The sequence below is a fragment of the Alosa pseudoharengus genome, unplaced genomic scaffold (genome assembly GCF_046254945.1).
Source record: "Alosa pseudoharengus isolate Yale_2024_CS ecotype anadromous, Long Island Sound unplaced genomic scaffold, YU_APseudo_1.1 YU_APseudo_1.1_scf_10, whole genome shotgun sequence".
NCBI lineage: Eukaryota > Metazoa > Chordata > Actinopteri > Clupeiformes > Clupeidae > Alosa > Alosa pseudoharengus.
The window spans coordinates 15,512,251-15,530,952 of NW_027468565.1; the positions used below are offsets into that span (position 1 = coordinate 15,512,251).

An 18,702-nucleotide genomic window follows, 5' to 3' on the forward strand; every position below is an offset into this window, starting at 1 on the left:
ATTTGGCTTCGTACATGACCATAAGAGGTGGCGTCTTGGATGGAGATAAGACACAGGCTCGTTATTCTATTGGCCTCAGAGCCAGGCTTTGCCCCAACATTCCCCCGGCCCCCCCAACACCCCCTTGGCTCTCTTTTCCCCCACATCAATTATCCCCACCCTGCAAAGAAGCAGTGCTCACTGTATTAATTCAGTGCCAGGGCCAAAGCCAAGGCTGAAAGCAATCTACCCTCACATACATCAGATAGAATCAACATGGCAAACACAGTGTGAGGCGGCCAAACCTTTAATCTGTAGTCCTCTTTACATTCTCTCTCTCTCTCTCTCTCTCTTTCTAATTGTACATTTATATATTATCTATGGTCCCCTCCAATAGGAACACAGAGATGATTGCCTAATGGACATTTGATGAGAGGGACTGTGTCAGCAGCCTAAGCATCAGCACCGACTGCCTTTGTGAACATGAACATGATGAAGCTGTTGAAAGAAATCAAACGGATTTAAAGTAAGATAATCCGGAGCAATAATTATTGAGAAGTAATCAATAAGAGTGAATGACAATTAGTTTCCACCCATGCGTGCCTGCTACAGAGGTCACTTTCACACAAGATGGATATGAGAAATCAATGACTTGCAGAAGACTGCCTAAGACAATACTTTGTTTTCTGACGAATAGATTTAAAGTAGATAGGGGGTTTTAAATTATAAACTGGACTAGAATAATTTGCAACCCATACAGCAAAGAATAATAATACCATGTGATTACTAATAATATATGACCATTATCAGCATTATCTACACTGTTGCCTTACTCCTGTGAGAGTGTTGGGCTTTTTGTATAGCAGCAGTCTTAAAACAGGGAATGTGCCTCGAAACAAGCTTTTCTGTAGCAATCAAACTACAATGACGCAGTGCTGCACCCGTAATGAGACCAGATGCCTCATTACCGTGGTTGAACTGACTGTTTAACTGAAGGAGTGCCTTTCCTCTCCACACTACTTCCTGGGAACCAATTCTCTTGCTGTTGATGTATGAGTCGCTTGGAACCACTTTATTTTAATGTGACACATTGAACTCTCAGGGACAGGTAGTGTACCTTAAACAAACAAGCGTTATCAGCATTATCAAACAACACCATCCACATGACATTGCATTTTAGCACTGACGGTTGCAGCACTGGGGAGGTGTAAAAGTTTTCTCCTTTATTTCTAATTGAATGATTGCATAGAGATAACGAGGAGCAGAGAGGAGAGCCAAATCTGACACCAATTGCATTCTGGAAGGTCAGTTGAAGTGATGCCAAGCGGACTGGACTCATGCTGGGGCCCAAAAGTAGTGTAAGTTTGCCTACAGGACACACGGCGGATGAGTTAACACCGTCTCTTGGAAAAAGGCACAGAGCCTGTTCCACTTAGCAATGGTTCTTTTGTTGAATGCCATTTTTTGGTCCTGATGATGCCTCCCTGAGCCATGGAACTGCTCACTCCTCCCCCCAAACAAAGCTGCCACATTTTCCATGGCTGTCGTTTCAATGTGTGTGTGTGTGTGTGTGTGTGTGTGTGTGCGTGTGTGTGTGTGTGTGCGTGTGTGTGTGTGTGTGTGTGTGTGTGTGTGTGTGTGTGTGTGTAAGAGAGAGAGAGAGAGGAGAGAGGGCATGTGTGATTGTATGCATGCGTGTGTGTACACGTATATTCAGTGTATGCGTGTGTGTGTGTGTGTGTGTGTGTGTGTGTGTGTGTGTGAGAGAGAGAGAAAGAGGGAAAGAATGTCTTTGTGTGTATCAGAGAGTGTGTGCTTGTGCGACTAGGTGCAGAAAAGAGAGTGTGTGTGCCCCTTACACTGAGCATGTGAGAGTGTGAGTGTGTGAGTGTGAGCGAGAGAATCGTGTCGGGTGTTTGTGGCGTGTGCATGCATGCATGCCTGCTTCTCTCTCTCTCTCTCTCTCTGTGTGTGTGTGAGTGAGTGAGTGTGTGAGAGAGTGAGTGTGCAGAGGGAGGCGGCTCTGTGTGTGGCATGCCGGGCCCTCAGACCTGGCTCGGGCTCAGGCTGGACTCGGGGGCCAGCTGCTCATGAATGGGAGCCGTCCATCTAATGACCGAGCCCGAGGAGCGCACTCCAATCCTCACCTCTGAAGCCCCTCGCTGGTGGCTACAATTCTGCCCGAGGGGAGGGGCTGGGTGGGGGGAGGGGGGAGGCACAGGGGCTTTTCAAACAATTTTGCCTGTGTGTGTTTGGAGGTCAAAGGAAAACAGACCCAGGCCTTGGCTGTGTGGGGAGTTTTAACATCAAGAACGGTCAATTACAGTCACTGCTTCTGTTCTGCTCCTAATTTTTGGTAATTGAAAGCATGAGGGAAGGAGGAAGGGAGCAGCGTTCTCTGATGGATGTTTTCATAAGCCGTGGGAAATGGCATTTTGGGAGACCAAGAAGTGTGTGTGCTTGTGTGTGTGTGTGTGTGTGTGTGTGTGTGTGTGTGTGTGTGTGTGTGAGAGGGAGTGTGAGTATATGCATGTGGTTAAAACGAAATCTGAAACCATTTTGTTGTCATGGTGGAGGTTGTTTAAGTCATTGCAATTTGGAGTGAAAAAAAATTATGAGCAATTTGCGTTTAGATCGCAGTTTGACCATTCTCCCTTCTAAGTGCTTGAGGGCGCAAGGAGCTTAAAAGCGCAAATTTCACGTTTTCTCCAAATGCTAGTAATGTGCTGAAAAACAACCCAGAACAAATAAAAACACCGTCTAGCCCTGGCCAAATGAGATGTCTAGCTAAACCATAGACTGTGCTTAGTGAGGGTTTTTTTTCAGTTGGTGGAAGGCAGAAGTGTGAGGGGTTGGCTGTGGAGTCTGTTTGTATCTGAGCTTGTGGCGACTCACAGTCACTTTTTCCTGGCATCTTGCTATACTGAGAAGAGGCAAGCCACACAGACTGAGCTCTCTCTCTCTCTCTCCCTCTCTCCCTCGCTGCTCTCCATTAATTAATGAGAGCATATATGCAAACAGGCCAGGCACCCACCACTTACTCTCTCTCCCTCTCTCTCTCTCTCTCTCTCTCTCTCTCTCTCTCCCTCTCTCTATCCCTCTCCCTCCCTCTGCCTCTCCCACTCTCTTGTACACATATCTGGGTGAAACCATGCTCAGACCTCTTACATCCCAATGCCTGCACGCCCATGATACGAGCAACTGAAGGAGCTTGACTCAATGTGAGCGAGAGATATGTCACACAAGGGTGTAATGCAACAGCCACAATGCTAAATAGATAATTTTGTGGCTTTAAGTCATCACCATCCTGAAGAGCCCCAGTTCATGCTTTCAGCTGAAATGAGCCATGTCGGCAGACTAGATGAATAAGCTATTGTGTACATAACTTTGCATCTTTGATGTCTCCAACCAAATCATGTTTAGCAAGTTTTAGGTGGGCATTAGATCACTCAGTCCTCTGTATTAAAGAACAAGAACCTACGGGAGGCTGCTCCAGTGTAGAGTGTGACAACATACACATACCTAAGACAGTATTTTCAGTAACCTTTTTAATTGAACAGGTGGGAGTGATCTTGTTAGCCTACTTTAGTTCTTTGTGTGGAGGCAAAACACTCTCTCAAGTATCTCTAAGAATAATGCTTAAAGGGCAAAGCCTGGAGGGAAACAATCCCATGTGGTGACTTGTCATAGCATTTAGTATAAAAGGTCAGGGATTTATACCTACAGCTTCAGTAAATACCGCCACACCTTTTTGCCTCTAATGCAATGAGGTGAGATAACCTTGGATGTTTCTCTCCCCAAGCACAAATGTAAATGGTGGAATGTCATGTCATTGTCCAGACTGAATTCTTAAGCCCCCCTGCCTCCGTGATGGCCACTCACTTGCAAAAAACAAACTTAGCATAATGTGTGAAAGTTAACGGGATGGCAGGACATTTGCTGTTAGCTAAATCTCATTAATATCAATGGCACCTAGGCCCAGTTATGTGCTGTCCTTCCTCTAAACTAGTCAAGTCCAGTGCTTTCCATCTACATCCGGCAGCTTAGCATGACAACAAACATACCTGTTGCAGGGATGTATATGAGGTGCACCATATTAGCCAGTCTTAAGTTCTCATACTTTCTTTCACATGAGATATCCTGGCCTGGAGGTTGGGGGTGGGGGATGTCTTTGATTAAATCCTTATAAATATTAATAATGCTAGTTCAGGCTAAGGAATGTGCCCTTTTGTTGAAACAAGAACAAACTTTCCTCAAGCAGCTTAGAATGAATGTGAATTCAAAGTGATCGGACACGCAGTTGTTAGCATTTTTTTTTCAGAGGAAAAAAAACATCAATGATTTTAACCTTCTGGGAACAGGAATACATTTCAATATTATGAAATTATTTTTGACTAAGCAAATCAAAAACCAATTTGTTGAATCCCACAAAAAAATCATGGCTTATTGTAAGCATGTAGCTTATAACACATCCTAATTTTTCCTAAGTGTCTTTGTTTTACAAAGTTACAAACATCTTGATGGATCCCAACATGTGTATTTTATAATTTTGTGTAATATATCCCCATAAAATATGTTTATTACAAATTCTACAGCGTATGTTACTTTGAATGAAGATCTGTCACATGTCAGTTTGGGTCAATTGCTTTCGCAGATGTTTGTTTGGAGACTGATCTCATGTGACATAACATGCTTCATAGACAAAATAAAGGTAATTGTTTATGTTTCCAGGTTGAGTAAGCGATCGCACAGAATGTAAAAAAGTCTTGCATCAGGAAATACAACCATCTATAACTGAACATGACATGAGCGGTAAAAAGAAAGTTCAAGGGCTATTCACAGGCAAATGAGGAGCATTTTTGCCAGTCATCAAAAAGATATAGGGAGCAGCTCTGAATTGCTTGCAAGTCAAAGTGCAGACCATCAGCAATGCAAAGCAGTAACACAATAGCTCTAGCATTTCCTGTCTAGAATATAGTTAAATCCATTCATTGTAAATTCATACATTGATCAATATCAGCTCTTACATATGAAATGCTATCCTGATGATTGATGACTGGATAATTCTGGTACTAATTAGTTTAAAATGTTCTAATTTATGATCTTCCTGTGTTTGTGGGGTATGGGGCTAAAACATAAACAATATTCTAAAATGGACAGAGAGCAGTGGTGCCTAGTAGAGAGACTCAACATGATCAATGAAAGCAAACACAGGCCGTATTCATCATGATGTTTAAAAATGCTACACCCCCCCCCCCCCTAAAAAAAACATGCACACATCTTTTTTTGGCGAGTTTGCTACCTTTTTTCACTAATCAAATCATCTTTATTTAGGAGCCAGGGAGAGTGTTTACTGGCACTTTGACCCTTGTTGTGGGGACCCGGAGGAAGGTTTCCATGCGGGTCCGCGGCCACACTGGAAGCTTGGCGGAGGAAACTTTGCGTTCCTTACGCTCCACTTGGCCTTCACGTGTCTGAAGCACTTAATGTTGCGGCTCCATGCCTAGTGTGGCAGGGCCTGCGCTCTTGCTGAGGGCTCCATTGTCTGCAGGTTTTCCTCTCGTTAGCACCCTTGGCCTCTCATTGTCTTACTCCCCTAGTGTCAGGTCGGGTCCAGCGATGCCCTCCCTCCCGCACACAGGACCCCCCTCCTTTCCCATTTGCGGATCACTAAACAGGACAATTGATCAATCCATCTTTTCATGGACCATTGTGGAACCACCCCAAGTTGAGAAGATTTTCTCTTGAGGGGAGGGGGGTTCTCCCACATCCCTTTTCTTTTTATTGGAGGAGGTTTAAGGGGGGGGGGGGCGGGACGGTAGACTGCGTGTCTCTTTTTTGGAAGCCCGTATACCCTTTTTTATGCATAGACCTGATACCCCTGATATGGGGGGCATTCATGACATCAAAGCTCATGGAGAGACCATACGAGGCATCTCAAGAGATGCTGTGAAAAAAATCCCAAAATAATAAAAGTTTATTTGAAAAAATCATTACGTTACCTTCTTACATCATCATTCTTTTTCAAACGTGGCTACCACAAGTTAGTTTGCAATGTTTATTTGCTGAACAAAGATATTACATAGTCACTGGTGTATCTTAGACAAATGTTTCAGATGATAATAAGCATAAACTTTTTAACTTTTCTTCCTTATCTTCATCACTCTAAGTATGCTATATTGCTATAAAGACATCCACTCACAGTGGTCACAGGAAGTCTTCAGTTGTGGCTGGATCAGATATCACTGGTGGAGGGGAACTTTTGAGGAAGACGATACAGCAGAAGCTTAGCATGCTTTGCCTCTCCCCTGAATTCCTCTTTTGTTGCGAGAGCCCTCCTCTGCAGCGTGAGAATGAAGGTGACTCAGGAGTTTTGGAGCTGTGCTTTAAACTGGAGACATTTGATTTGACCCCACTGATGTGGACCCCAGACAAGTCCAATTTCTCAGGAGTACATGTCCCATGATGGCAGACACAGTTGGAATGCATTCAATCAGATATTCGAAGCATTTAAGGATGCTACTGATATATATGCACAGATATGATTCTCATGGTATAGAAGGCATAAATGTTGGTATGGGTCTCGTAAGCCATTTCATAATATGAGCTACAGATTGACATCATAACAGATTACAGATTGAATTTATTCTGTGCTGAGGTGCAGATTGTAAACTGCTAAAACAACAAACAACAGCTAAATGTTGCAAACTATTTTTCACTGCGCAGGTGTTCTCCTGTAAGTCTTGTCTTGTTCCTCCGTCCTTTCATGTGCCTCTACGGCATTGTCAATTTCACAAGTCAAAACAAGGTACTAATTATAACCCCATAAAAATGTATGTTCGGATCGCCCAGGGGGTGAGATTACACAGGCGACTTTGTGTCTGTCGGTGGTGTGTCTCTGAGAACCTGATGCGTGAATGATCCTGCAGACCAAGCCTCATGCAACCTCTCTAAAGCCTAGTCCTGAAGTCCAACCACCGCCCAGCCAAACTCGAGAGATTACCTTGTGTATATAGGCCTAAATCTGGGCTTCAACCACTTGAAAGGGCTTGGTTTTCCCACTGGTGCTCTGGGGGGAAGAATCTCTCTCTTTCTGTAGAGTTGCAGCCACTCTCTCTGCCAGTGGGAATTTCCTCTGTAGATTGAGCTGCGGGCTGTTGTGGGTGTTTGTGTTCTTGGGGCACCCGTCTGTCAGACTGTAATACTCTAGAATAATATGGGATTCAGGTCAATTATTGGAGACAAGGAATGTGAATGAAAACAGCGCTTTGAGGAGGGGAGGGACGACTGCTAACCAAAATGAAACAAAGTGAAACAAAACAAAAATGTATGTGAGTCACAATATTTTCACAACCAGGCGAAATGCCGTTGAAGCCATTTTCCGAATGTGGTAGTTCATCGACAGCGTATTTAAGTTAATTAATATATGCTTTGCATAGTTTTTATGATTATCTTGCCTTGTCAGAACATGTTACCTTTGTTCACATTCTTTTTTAGAAGAAACACCAAAAGACACAGGGCAGCAGGGACCCATTTTTGCCCAGGCCGGCAACAAATTAATCATCGTCATTACTGCATAAAAGATTGACTAAAAGAAAAAAGCGACCAAGGGGAGATGAATCACGTGGAGAGACAGAGGGTGCGAGAACCAGAGAGACCTACTTTTGGAGGTGTGGAGATCAAGCTGCAGTCATATTACCTTAATTTTAGTGACGCTAAATGGAACAGCATCTAACACAAGTAAAGCAGGAGGCTATAAAGTGGACTCACAGACCTGAACTACTTTTCATCAATAGTGGTAAAAGTAGTGTAATGCTACAGTTATATCAGAGTATCTGTAATTGTGTGACCAAGATGTGCATGTCATGCCATGGTCAAAATAATATATCTCAGGACTTTGTGTCTTTGTATCTTAAATAAAACAATCCTAAACAAAACCAAAAGTTCCTACAGTCCTTGTATGAACAAAATTTATTGCTGATTAAAAACATTACTCCACTTGTACTTTGCTGAGCTACATTTCCACTTTTTATTGTCAATGCCACAATCATTTGAACCTACTGACATGGATTATGTGAACAATTTATATCTATTCTTTGAGTTAGATTCTTTGGCTTGGATTCACTTCAAGCGTCTTTGATTTACAGCTACGGGGTCACAATGTTGTGGTCAAGAGACTGCAAGTAATGGACATTAATCTTTGATTCCTGTTAAACGGTACTCTACCCCTCCTGATGTAATTGGTTTTCCATTATATGGTTGATTTATAGGGTTGTCAAGGCTCAGTCTTTTCTTGGTGATGGAATTTGGTTTCTGTAATGACATGGGTCAAGATCTGCCCACAGGAGACAATGCAGTGTTGACCACAGTTCTAGAACACTTTGCTTGTGAACACTTTTGATTGGCTCAGAATGCCCACAGAGCCTACTGCAGCTCCTCCTCAAACACCTGTTAGCACAACTCCTCTAGTAGCCTAGCACAAAACTAGATGCTAAAAACAACAACAAAAACAAAAGTGCTTTGAAGAGGAACAATCTAGTTCTCCTGGAATGATTCTATGTGTGCTTCCTTCCCAGTGTACAGTCTGATCAAAAAAGATTTGTGAATGTTTTTTGGGGGGTGAGGGGTGAATTATCCTGTCACATAGCTCACCTAGAGATGTACATTGGACTGAGCTGTGGGAAAGGTTTTCACAGCCATCTCTCCCACCCTGCTTCGAAAAGAATTTGACATTAACCCACACATGGGTTGGGCAAACTTTGGCACATACTTCTGCTGTTGTTCATTTAATGGCAGTGAACCAGGAAGTTCCTCTGTTCAACAGGTCAAATGCTGTGATCCCCAAGCAAAGCAAGATATAGACAATCAACTTAGTTATTAGTCAAAGGGGCAAGTATGACCTTTTAGAGCAATGCAAATGTTGCCTATTGTGCATTAGTTAGAGACTATACTCTACCTAAAGAAATAGGTCCTCCCATCTGAATATGGGTGGCCATACATTCCTTGCTCATTATACTGTCTGTGTAACTCATTGAACGACAGGAACACAACTATAGGCTTCATTACTACATCATTCTACCTGCAGTGAATGTTTTTTTTTTTGGGTGGTGGGGGGTGGGGGGCAAGCAGGAAATAAACAAGGAAGTGTGTATTTAATGGTCTACATACTGAAGTTCCTGTATATGCTTTTAACTTGTATTTAACAAGTATTTAAAATACCTTTTGGGCGGATGACTCCATGGTTTCTTTTGAGTCCGATTTGACCATCTAACTAAGCATATTCTGTTAAATATAAGCTAGTGGAAGTAATAAGTTAGTAAGAAATGTTTTATTTAGTTACAATGAAGTAACACAGCAGGGAGCAGGGAGAAATTGCAAAAAGAAAATAACAATGTCTATGTCCTGATCACATAGATATAAAGCACAAGCATAAAGTGTAAAGTTCCATTCTCTTTCTTTAATTTACTCTGCATAGCTGTTGCACAGAGGTAAACAATTTAGGTGAGAATTAATTACTCAGTAAACAAAAAGTTGATAACTGCAAATACTGATAATACCCACAATATAGCAGATGGTGTTATAACATGGAGCTAAGGCTTGCATAACAGCTCAAACATACATTCAGGATGTTTTCTTAACTCCAAGGTTTTTATGAGTGCAATGATTATTGCTTCCTCTTTACTATCTGATGGTTTTGATGAAGTCCATCTATACCCGATGACTAGCAAGACCTGTAAACTATGAAATGGTTGAAATAGTAAGTGTAAGTGTAATTTTGCAATAGTTACCATTACATACATTAATTATGATTGTGGCATATTGGGGATCTTAATCTGACATGCAGATTAAACTTTTTCAAAGTATAATTTTAAACATTCCCAAATATTATGTTATGTCAGAGATAATATATTGGTTTAATATTGTAAATGTTACACATTTTTATTTGAATTTACATTTGGCAGGCATTTAACAGCGTATTTTAAAGACATCCGTATGTTGGGTAAAACAAATAAGCAGCTAGTTAATGCTACCCCCAACTGGAGCATCCTTGCCCTCTTCAACTTGACGCCCCTGTCCTGGCACCGTCCAGCCCAGCCGCCTCTGAGGAAAGACCTCCCACTTCCAAATACGAAATGGTTTGTCCTGGATGGGAAGGACTATGTGCTATGTTGAATGCCTAGCTCTTTAAATTTGCGCTCCTCATGGCCACTCTTTCCCTCATGCTCGCTGCAGCTTTGATCTCTTAACAACAGGAACGTCATTGCTCAAGCACTGAAGGGGAGTTTTTATCGAAGGGCAGAGTCTGGTTACCTCTAGAGGGCTTCGACGGCAGTAGCTGCAGGCAGCATCCACGGAACTTCTACGAGGAGCGCACAGTCGGTCTCTATCAGCCCCCAAACTTCAGCGATTGTCTTAGGAATGGAACACCAGCTTCTTTGCTGCGAAGTGGAGACTATTAGGAGAGCGTACCAAGATACGAATTTGCTCAATGACAGAGTTCTACAAGCAATGCTCAAAGCTGAAGACAATTACCTTCCTGCCACGAACTACTTAAAATGTGTTCAAAAAGAAATTGTGCCTTACATGAGGAGAATTGTTGCCACATGGATGCTTGAGGTTCGTTCATTGTTGTAGAATATTTTCCATGGCAGATGTGTTCCATGTTCCTCGACATTCAGTAACCTTATGTAAACTTATCGCTATGCCCTTTGGACTTAGATTTATCAAATTATTTGCATGTTATAATGTGTTACTTACTACATTTCATCGCTTTGGTTGTGTACTGGTGCGTGTGTGTTACCATTTGGCCTAATAGAACTAAATCGACCTTTTAGTTGCGTTCGATAGGCTATCTCCTATAGGCTTGTGTATCAATGTATTTCCTAGAAGATTTAAGTCTTGCCATTTCGTTTCAAGATAACAGCTGAAGGATATGGTTTTAACGTATAGATTACATTAGGATAGAAGACAGAAACAAAATTAGCTAAATATTATTATAAATAAACAGCAATGTACACGTATGCAGTGCAACTAGTGCCAGTATGCGCCATCTTTGTTTCCCAGTGGCAAAGTAATCGGCGTTTAAAAAGCTGAAATAGCTCTATTACTGCTAACATTTCCATTACTTATACCATCAAAAGTATCTGGGTAGAATGTTTCTTAAGTGTGGATTGTTATTTAATATAACTTGTAGGTTATGATACTCCCTAGCTTGAAAAAGAAAGTCTCGTGAGCTCGAGAGTTTGAGACATTGTGAGATTAAGCTGTTATTAAAATAAAATCTCAAGTTGTTTAAGTAATGTCTCACTTGTTATATGAAATTGTACGTTTTGCCGATCATTTACATGTTGGTTATATTGTAATCGTGCAATGGGATATAAATTTAATTATTTTTCGAAGTTGGGTGCCACTAAGAGGTCTATGTCACATGTTGCTTTTTCAGGAACACTCTGACATAATTTTAATTATTTTTTAGGCGTTACAATGCAAAAAACGTGGTCTTAATGAGCGGATCTGATAGAATATAGTCTGAACAACATTTTCATCTAAATATTATGTTGTAAAACAATTTTAAAATATTTTAAAATATTTTTTGAAAATATGACGAACTACAAATTTCTGTGGAAGCCATGCGGTTGACGCCACCTTTGTGTGTCTGAAAGAGACGTCTGCAATTACTTTTGACATTTCCGCAACATATTCAGCACCGATATATAGATGAAATCCTTTATGTTTTAGCAGTAACATTTTCTTTTAAGTGAGTTTATGAAAACTACATTACTTTGCTTTCGTCTAATTTGTGTCTTTCCGGTTTTCACAGGTCTGTGAAGAACAGAAATGCGAAGAGGAGGTTTTTCCTTTGGCTATGAATTACTTGGACAGATTTTTGTCCGTTGAGCCGACAAAGAAAACAAGATTACAGTTACTGGGAGCCACTTGCATGTTTTTGGCATCAAAAATGAAGGAAACCATTCCTTTAACAGCTGAGAAGTTGTGTATATACACCGACAATTCAATCCGACCTGGCGAGTTACTGGTACGATTACTTAACTTTTCATATACCATTTTCCTACAATGCATGAAACAGTAGAATTAGAAGTAGAAGTAGACTACTAATATTTGCAGCTCATATTTTCAGTTTTTAACATTACTGTGTATATTCGCATGCAACTTCTTTATGAATGTATTGTTACATTGTATATTGCCCAACTCTACATGTCAAACCGTCTTTTGTAACAACGTGACTTTAAATACATGTAGAAAGAAGAAACAACAAAAGAACAGTTTGGACCTGATCAAAACTATATCATTTTTGGATTATTTTCGTAATACTAGTGGCAATGCTAGAACGCTAGAGGCACTCCAGTAAGGATTAGTGTTGCGCAGTAGTGCTCCATCACCCTCTAGTGGTTGGTATAGCCTAGGCTACTTCACTGAGCTTTTGTCATAGCTTGTCAAGGCTAGTCTCTCACTCTCTTTCTCTCTCACCCTCTCCCTCTCTCAGCAAATGGAGCTACTTGTGCTGAACAAGCTGAAATGGGATCTAGCGTCAGTCACTCCACACGATTTCATTGAACATTTCCTCTCCAAACTTCCCATTCATCAGGACACCAAGAAAATCCTTCGCAAACATGCTCAGACCTTTGTGGCCCTCTGTGCTACAGGTATGCATGGCTGTTGCAGGGTTCAATCTCTTAATGCTGCTCTGTGTGCTTATACATTGAGGGTAAACAGTTGATGTTCTCAGGATGCTGTGTATATGGATTGCTTAAGCGGGCAAATAGTTGGAATCATATTTCACCTCATCTGTGACTTTACCCCCCTTTGTCTCTACTTTCCAAATGTGTTATGTGCTATACCCCTTAATATTCCATGTGCACAGGACAGCACTAGTGCTTTTATCTCACTTATTTAAGGAATTTTATGAGTTTCAGAAAGTCGAGATCATGTGTGGCATGATGGATTGTGAGAGAGACCCCTGGTTGGGACGGCCACTCCAGTGGTCAGGGGATCAGATTCCCTCCCCCCTCTTTTGTTTGTTGACTCACAGTGAGGACCTCAGGATGATACTTAGCCTCTCTGTGTGCCAGGGCACTGGCCAATCTCCATCCACTGGAAATCTCTTTAGACCACAGCTAAGGCTCGGACAATAGGGGAGGCCCAGACTCCTGCGGCCAGTGGAGAGGGGCTGGACTGCAGTGTTGGGGGGGTGGGGGGAGGGGGTTTGCATAAGGTGATATGAAAAAGAATTCCTCGGACATAGGCCTCCAGTCTGCCTCCTTCCCCCAGACAAAAGTGGATTTGTGTTGGACGAAGCCCCCTTTGTGCTGTGGTAGGTCAGGGGGAAAACCTAACTTGTGGTTTGCTGTTTGAAGTTACTGCTTAATTGAGGAGATTGAATGGGCTCAGTCTTGGGCTCCCTTGGTGGTTGTGTGTGTGAGCGAGAGCGTCTTGCCTGTAAAGGTTGTTTGAGGTGGCTTATGGGCATGTGGATGGATATAGGGTAAGAAGTTACCCAAATCTGCAGGAAAGAACCCAAAATAAGTGCATAGGGCCAACGTCCTGGTTTGTGATTGATTAAGCCAAGCATTGCCATGTAGCAGAATTTAGATAAGTTCATTAAAGAGGGAAAAAACAGCAACGTTGAGCACAGTCTCGTGGTTATTCCTCTTTTGTATGGGTCCTTGTGTACATTTGCATATGGCCAGATGCACCGCTAGCTCTCACCAGCTCTTTTATTTGGCGTCAGGGACAATTTCTTCTTCCCAAATTTGATTGGCCCTAGCAAAATACTTTCAAGCTTCCTCACTCAACAAGGAGTGCAGGAGATGACCCTTTTACTCCCCCTCCCCCTTCCCTTGAGAGGAGGCTCAGTTTTGTCTTTCCTTCAGGGTGGCTGGCATTCCTACAGCTCTCAAAAGAGCTACAGCCATTTACCCCCCACCCCCATTTCTTGATGCAAGTCTAGGACTGGGTAGCCAGAATATGAGCCCAAAAATAATGGGGCTACCCTACTGCTTTCATGCTAGTGTCAAGTTGGATTCATCTTGCTGTGTGCTCTTGGTTCGCCGCCTTTCAGAGTGGCGCAGCAAGTTGAAGAAGAGGAAGCTGACAACAAAACACTCACGACACTATGTAGCGGGCGTGCCACTTGAAGGCTTTAAGACTCCTGTAGTTAATATGCTAAAAGGACTGGCTAGTCCTTGTACTGGTGCGTGGTGTTAGCCTAGATGAGTAGCCTAGCATCGTGAGTTGCTACTCTGGGAAGTTGCTAGACACCCAATTCCACCATTGTTTCTTTCCTTTTGTGCTCGTATGTGTGGAAAGGCACGGGAGAAGATTTATAATCTACTGAACCATTTGAAAAGCGGATGTTAGACATGATGTTTCCAGAGAGAGGTCCAACTGGGGGGATTTAAATGGTGATTTATGACAGGTCGGGAAGGGGGAGGGGAACTGATATCCATATTTGCGGTTTCTCTTTCTTTCTCTCTCTGTTTTTGGATTGTGAAAAGCTGTATATTATGTCACTGGATTTTGCTTACCTTAGTAAAATGAATATGACTATTTAGATAAATATGAAAAGATTTCAGGTGTTTCTAAGCAAAACTAGCACTTACCCCATACCACATGAGCTACTCTCTTCAGACCTGGCTAATGCAATGGATGAGGTGCTTTGAATGGCCTACAAACATTAGTCGTGCCTGGTCCTGGTCTTTGTCTAGGTTTTGTGCATGTTGCCTACCCTCCCTGGGCAGTCAGTGGCCTAGTGGTTTTTCAGAATGACAATGCTACAGGCCCATTAACAAGGCTGCTTTTTGAGGATCCTTCATGCCAGGAATGTGAATAGTGTCTTTTGTCTGGCAGTGGCAATGTCTCACCTTGTTCTCTCGCTCTTCTCTTCTGTCTGCAGACGTTAAGTTCATCGCAAACCCACCCTCTATGATTGCTGCTGGGAGCGTGGCGGCTGCCGTACAGGGCCTCCACCTGAAGAGCCTGGACGTGTCACTCACCTCCCAGAACCTCACAGAGCTGCTGTCACAGATCATCAAGAGTGATCCGGTAAGTTCTGGCTACTACATGATGCTGTAAAATGTGTGGGCAGGAGGAAGGAGTTGCCGTTAAGAATGGCTTGGGTGCAGACGCTCTGTCCCAGCACTAGCATTACGTCAATGTGCTAAAAATCCCCAGGTCCATTGTGCCTATTGTTATTGATCAGGGGGTGGGAGCTGGGCTCTTATGGTGGCAGAGGCATGGGAAAGAGACTGCTAAGGGGAGGAGAGAGGAAGCTTTGTGAATACCTGTATTTAACACAAGACCTCCTGTTCATCAAAGCCCTTGCAGGGGGGGTGGTGAGAGCCCATGCTCCGACATAGCAGACTCACTTAGTGGAAGCCTATAAAACCACAAAACTATAAACATTTACAGCTTCAGAGAAATATATCTGTTGGATTGACAACTCTTACTACAGTATGGCGGCACTTGTAAGGTGCAACTAGGCAATAGTGTGGCAAGATGGCCGGAGAGAATGGGGAGGCATTTGGGCAGCAGCCCTACTGGGTTACAAACCCATATGTCCCAAGTTTCATCATCAGTCCCACTCTTGTGCGAGCTGTTGGACGCGCAGAACTTCTCAAGCCTCATTCTCACACCCAGGCGGCTCCAGTTTCCTCAGGCCTCTTTGATGCGAGTAATTAGAGCCCAAATCATTAGCGTGAGTTTCCCTGTAGGGCACTCCTTCCCTGCACAGTGGCTCAGGCCTGCTCAGGCCTCGGCCAAGTGAATGGCTTTACCCTCCCATTGTCTTGGGGGGGCCAGGGCCTGGTGGCAGCAGATTGGGTTTCTGCTGTTCCTTTCTTGAGGCAGCCCCCCTAATCCAGCTGCTCCTTCCCCTGTGCCCACAAAGCTTTCCACTGGGGTTGAAGGGCAGGAATGGAGGTTCATTTTGATAGATTTTACAGGCCATTTTTTACATTTTTATTGGCCTGTGTGGGAGTGGAAAATACCACAATGAAAGATAATTTGGTTATCATGGTGCTGAATGAAGTGAATGAACATGGAAGTGCAAACAATAAAACGTTGGCTTGGTTTTTGGCACGTGTCTCCACCAGCCTTTTCAGTTGCAGATGCACCTGGTCTCACTTCCTGTGGCTGATCAACAGGTGGCATATGCTGCTGCAGTGTTTCCGCCTGTGCTGACTCGCTCTCTCTCTCTCTCTCTCTCTCTCTCTCTCTCTCTCTTTGTCCATCCACAGGACTGCCTCCGGGCCTGTCAGGAGCAGATCGAGTCCTTGCTGGAGACGAGTCTGCGGCAGGCGCAGCAGCAGCACGCCGGCTCCACAGAGACGAAGAGCATGGAGGAGGAGGTGGACCTCTCCTGCACCCCGACGGACGTGCGAGATGTGAACATTTGAGTGGGGAGGACGAGAGGCCGTGCAACGATTCGGCGAGAGGCTTTTTCAGGAAGAGAGGGAGAGACGGAGGAGGATGATGCTTTGCGGTCACTCAGCACCCCTGTACTCCCACGGACGCTCTAGTGCTCGCGGCATAGTGCTTGACCCCCCCCCCTCCCCACACACACCCCCAAGCCCCCCCCCCCCCCCCCCCCCCCCCTGGGGGGCCAAGAGAAGGGATCAATGCTTTGCTCACATGCGGTCACTTTGGCTCTTTTTCCCCTCAATCCAGTTTATGGAAACATAAATTGGGCAAAATCAATTGACTGTTTTGTTTTTCACAATAATCTTGAGAGAACTACCGAAATAGAATATTGTCTGCCATACAGATCCGCATCATATGAAATCTTATGTGCGTTGTAGACCTTATTTTGGAATCAGGCTGCACAGAAATTATTTGACAACTTCAAAAAGCTAACATAACTAAAAAAAAAGTTTACTGAGGACATCTGTTCAATGACAGATATGTTTTTGAAGAGTCAGAAGCCTCATAGCTTAGGCAGGCAGTCCACCCAGGCCAAAGCCAAGGCCTTGATCTGCATTAAACCAAACAAGAAGGGTCTCAACTGGACAGATATTTAATGTAGTGAGTATGTTACCTAGGTGTTGACATCCTGATTGTCATCACTACATTTAATTTGTAAATTTGAAGGCTGTAAATTGGTCGTGTGATCCATACAGCTAAAAACCTTTGTATGATGACAATAGGCACACTATTGAGGTTCAGTTTATCAAAAATGGACAGAGTAGTGCAGGTGTATTGTGCACAGTATGCAGAGTAACTTTGAAAGACCATTTTAAAATATTGTCATTATTGCAAGCCTCCTCTCCAAGGGTAACCAGTCGTCCATGTTACTATGCTGTCTTATGTTTTCTAAAACCATTCCACCTAAAAGCACTTTTCAGTCAATAATGCATTACTGACTATTTTGAGTACAGCATAGAAAACCAGTACATGGAATGGTGGAAAATACTGGCAATTTGCAATGCAGAGCTAATCTAACCTCTGTGGTTTCAGGAAAGGCATGACAGCAGAGTGAGACATTTTTTTAAACTGCCTGTCCAGCTCTAGAGAGTAAGACTCAGCATTTATATCCTAATGTTTAAAACAAAACAACAAAAAAAAAAGCTATCTGGGTCATAGTCAGACACGATGATGACCTCACAGTGTACATTGTTTCACGTTTCATGACACACATTCACGACCATTGCATTCTCTGTTGCTTGAATTGCATCTGAAGCATATTGAAACACTAGAATAATGTAATTTATAGTTATATTAAGCGTTAATGACTATTTATTGCAAAACATATTCTCTTTTCAAGGCCAGTGTGGATTATGACAGAATGGTTAGTCTCTATGATTATTTAAACCTGTTCAGTGCACAATTGCTAACAAACTAGTCATAGATAGAGTTGTTGACGTAATGCAATAAGTACTCAGTTGTATGGCCTCGGAAAGAGTCTTTTTCTCTCACTTGTTTTTAAAACCATAAAACCATGATGAATCAGTGTACATCGGAAATTCGAAGAGGAAAAATGACTAAGTGTTACCCATTTTTCAACTGTACAATTGATAAGGTTATTAGATGATTTTGCACAAACTCAAAGATGTCTGCTGCCATATGTCGGAGGGCAGTGAAAGATACAATTTGTGGGAAATAACTGAAAAATGAGTTGCTGAGGGAGAATCGAACTGATGGCATGAAGTAAGAGAAAAAGTGCCGAATCATTGAGTGATTGTACAGTTAAAAAGCAAGAAAGGTGGAACGAACACTCCTTATACTGAGCTGCTATGGAGGTATTCCCAGCAAATATTGATGACTTTAAAAGAAAAAAGAAAAATGCTTTTTTCTCTTATAAAACTGTTTGCTGCTATTTTGTGAATATGTTTTTATTACAGTGTCAATATACTGCCATGTAATAGGTTTTAATTTTCTCATAGAAAATGATATTATTGACATCGTTGTTTTGTAGTGTGTTTTTATGTGATATGCATTTTTTTTTCCTTAATGTGATATGCGCGCTATTCCAAAAAAAAGGAAAAAAGAAAGAAAAATAGAAAAAGTTCCTGTTTTTTCCACTATACCTCATGACTATTTACAGGATTTTTGTTCATTTAGTCCAGGTTTTCCTTTCCTCCTGACTTTTTCTTTTGTCAGTTTATTTCCATGTAGATGTTTTGAAATTGAGCTAAATGAAAACCATGTATCCGAATGGGTCCTGCAGGGAGTTGGTTGAGGCAGAGTGTAATTGGTGCCATTGATTAT

At 42.6% G+C, this 18,702-nt stretch overlaps 1 protein-coding gene across 1 annotated transcript; it reads left to right on the forward strand.

Annotated features, from left to right (window-relative positions):
• The first annotated feature begins 10,170 nt into the window (after positions 1–10,170).
• Positions 10,171–16,573, forward strand: ccnd1 (cyclin D1). The gene is made up of 5 exons (XM_076265325.1): positions 10,171–10,596; positions 11,801–12,016; positions 12,485–12,644; positions 14,894–15,042; positions 16,236–16,573. The coding sequence occupies exons 1-5, from the start codon at positions 10,399–10,401 to the stop codon at positions 16,392–16,394; spliced, it is 882 nt and encodes a 293-aa protein (XP_076121440.1). The 5' UTR covers positions 10,171–10,398; the 3' UTR covers positions 16,395–16,573.
• Positions 16,574–18,702: the final 2,129 nt, after the last annotated feature.

What these genes read in the sequence shown, in the direction of transcription:
- ccnd1 (XM_076265325.1), top strand. Translation starts at nt 10,399, where the DNA reads ATGGAACACCAGCTTCTTTGCTGCGAAGTGGAGACTATTAGGAGAGCG. An exon ending in TCCGACCTGGCGAGTTACTG is followed by an intron (nt 12,017 to 12,484) that starts GTACGATTACTT and finishes TCCCTCTCTCAG; the next exon opens with CAAATGGAGCTACTTGTGCT. An exon ending in TGTGGCCCTCTGTGCTACAG is followed by an intron (nt 12,645 to 14,893) that starts GTATGCATGGCT and finishes TTCTGTCTGCAG; the next exon opens with ACGTTAAGTTCATCGCAAAC.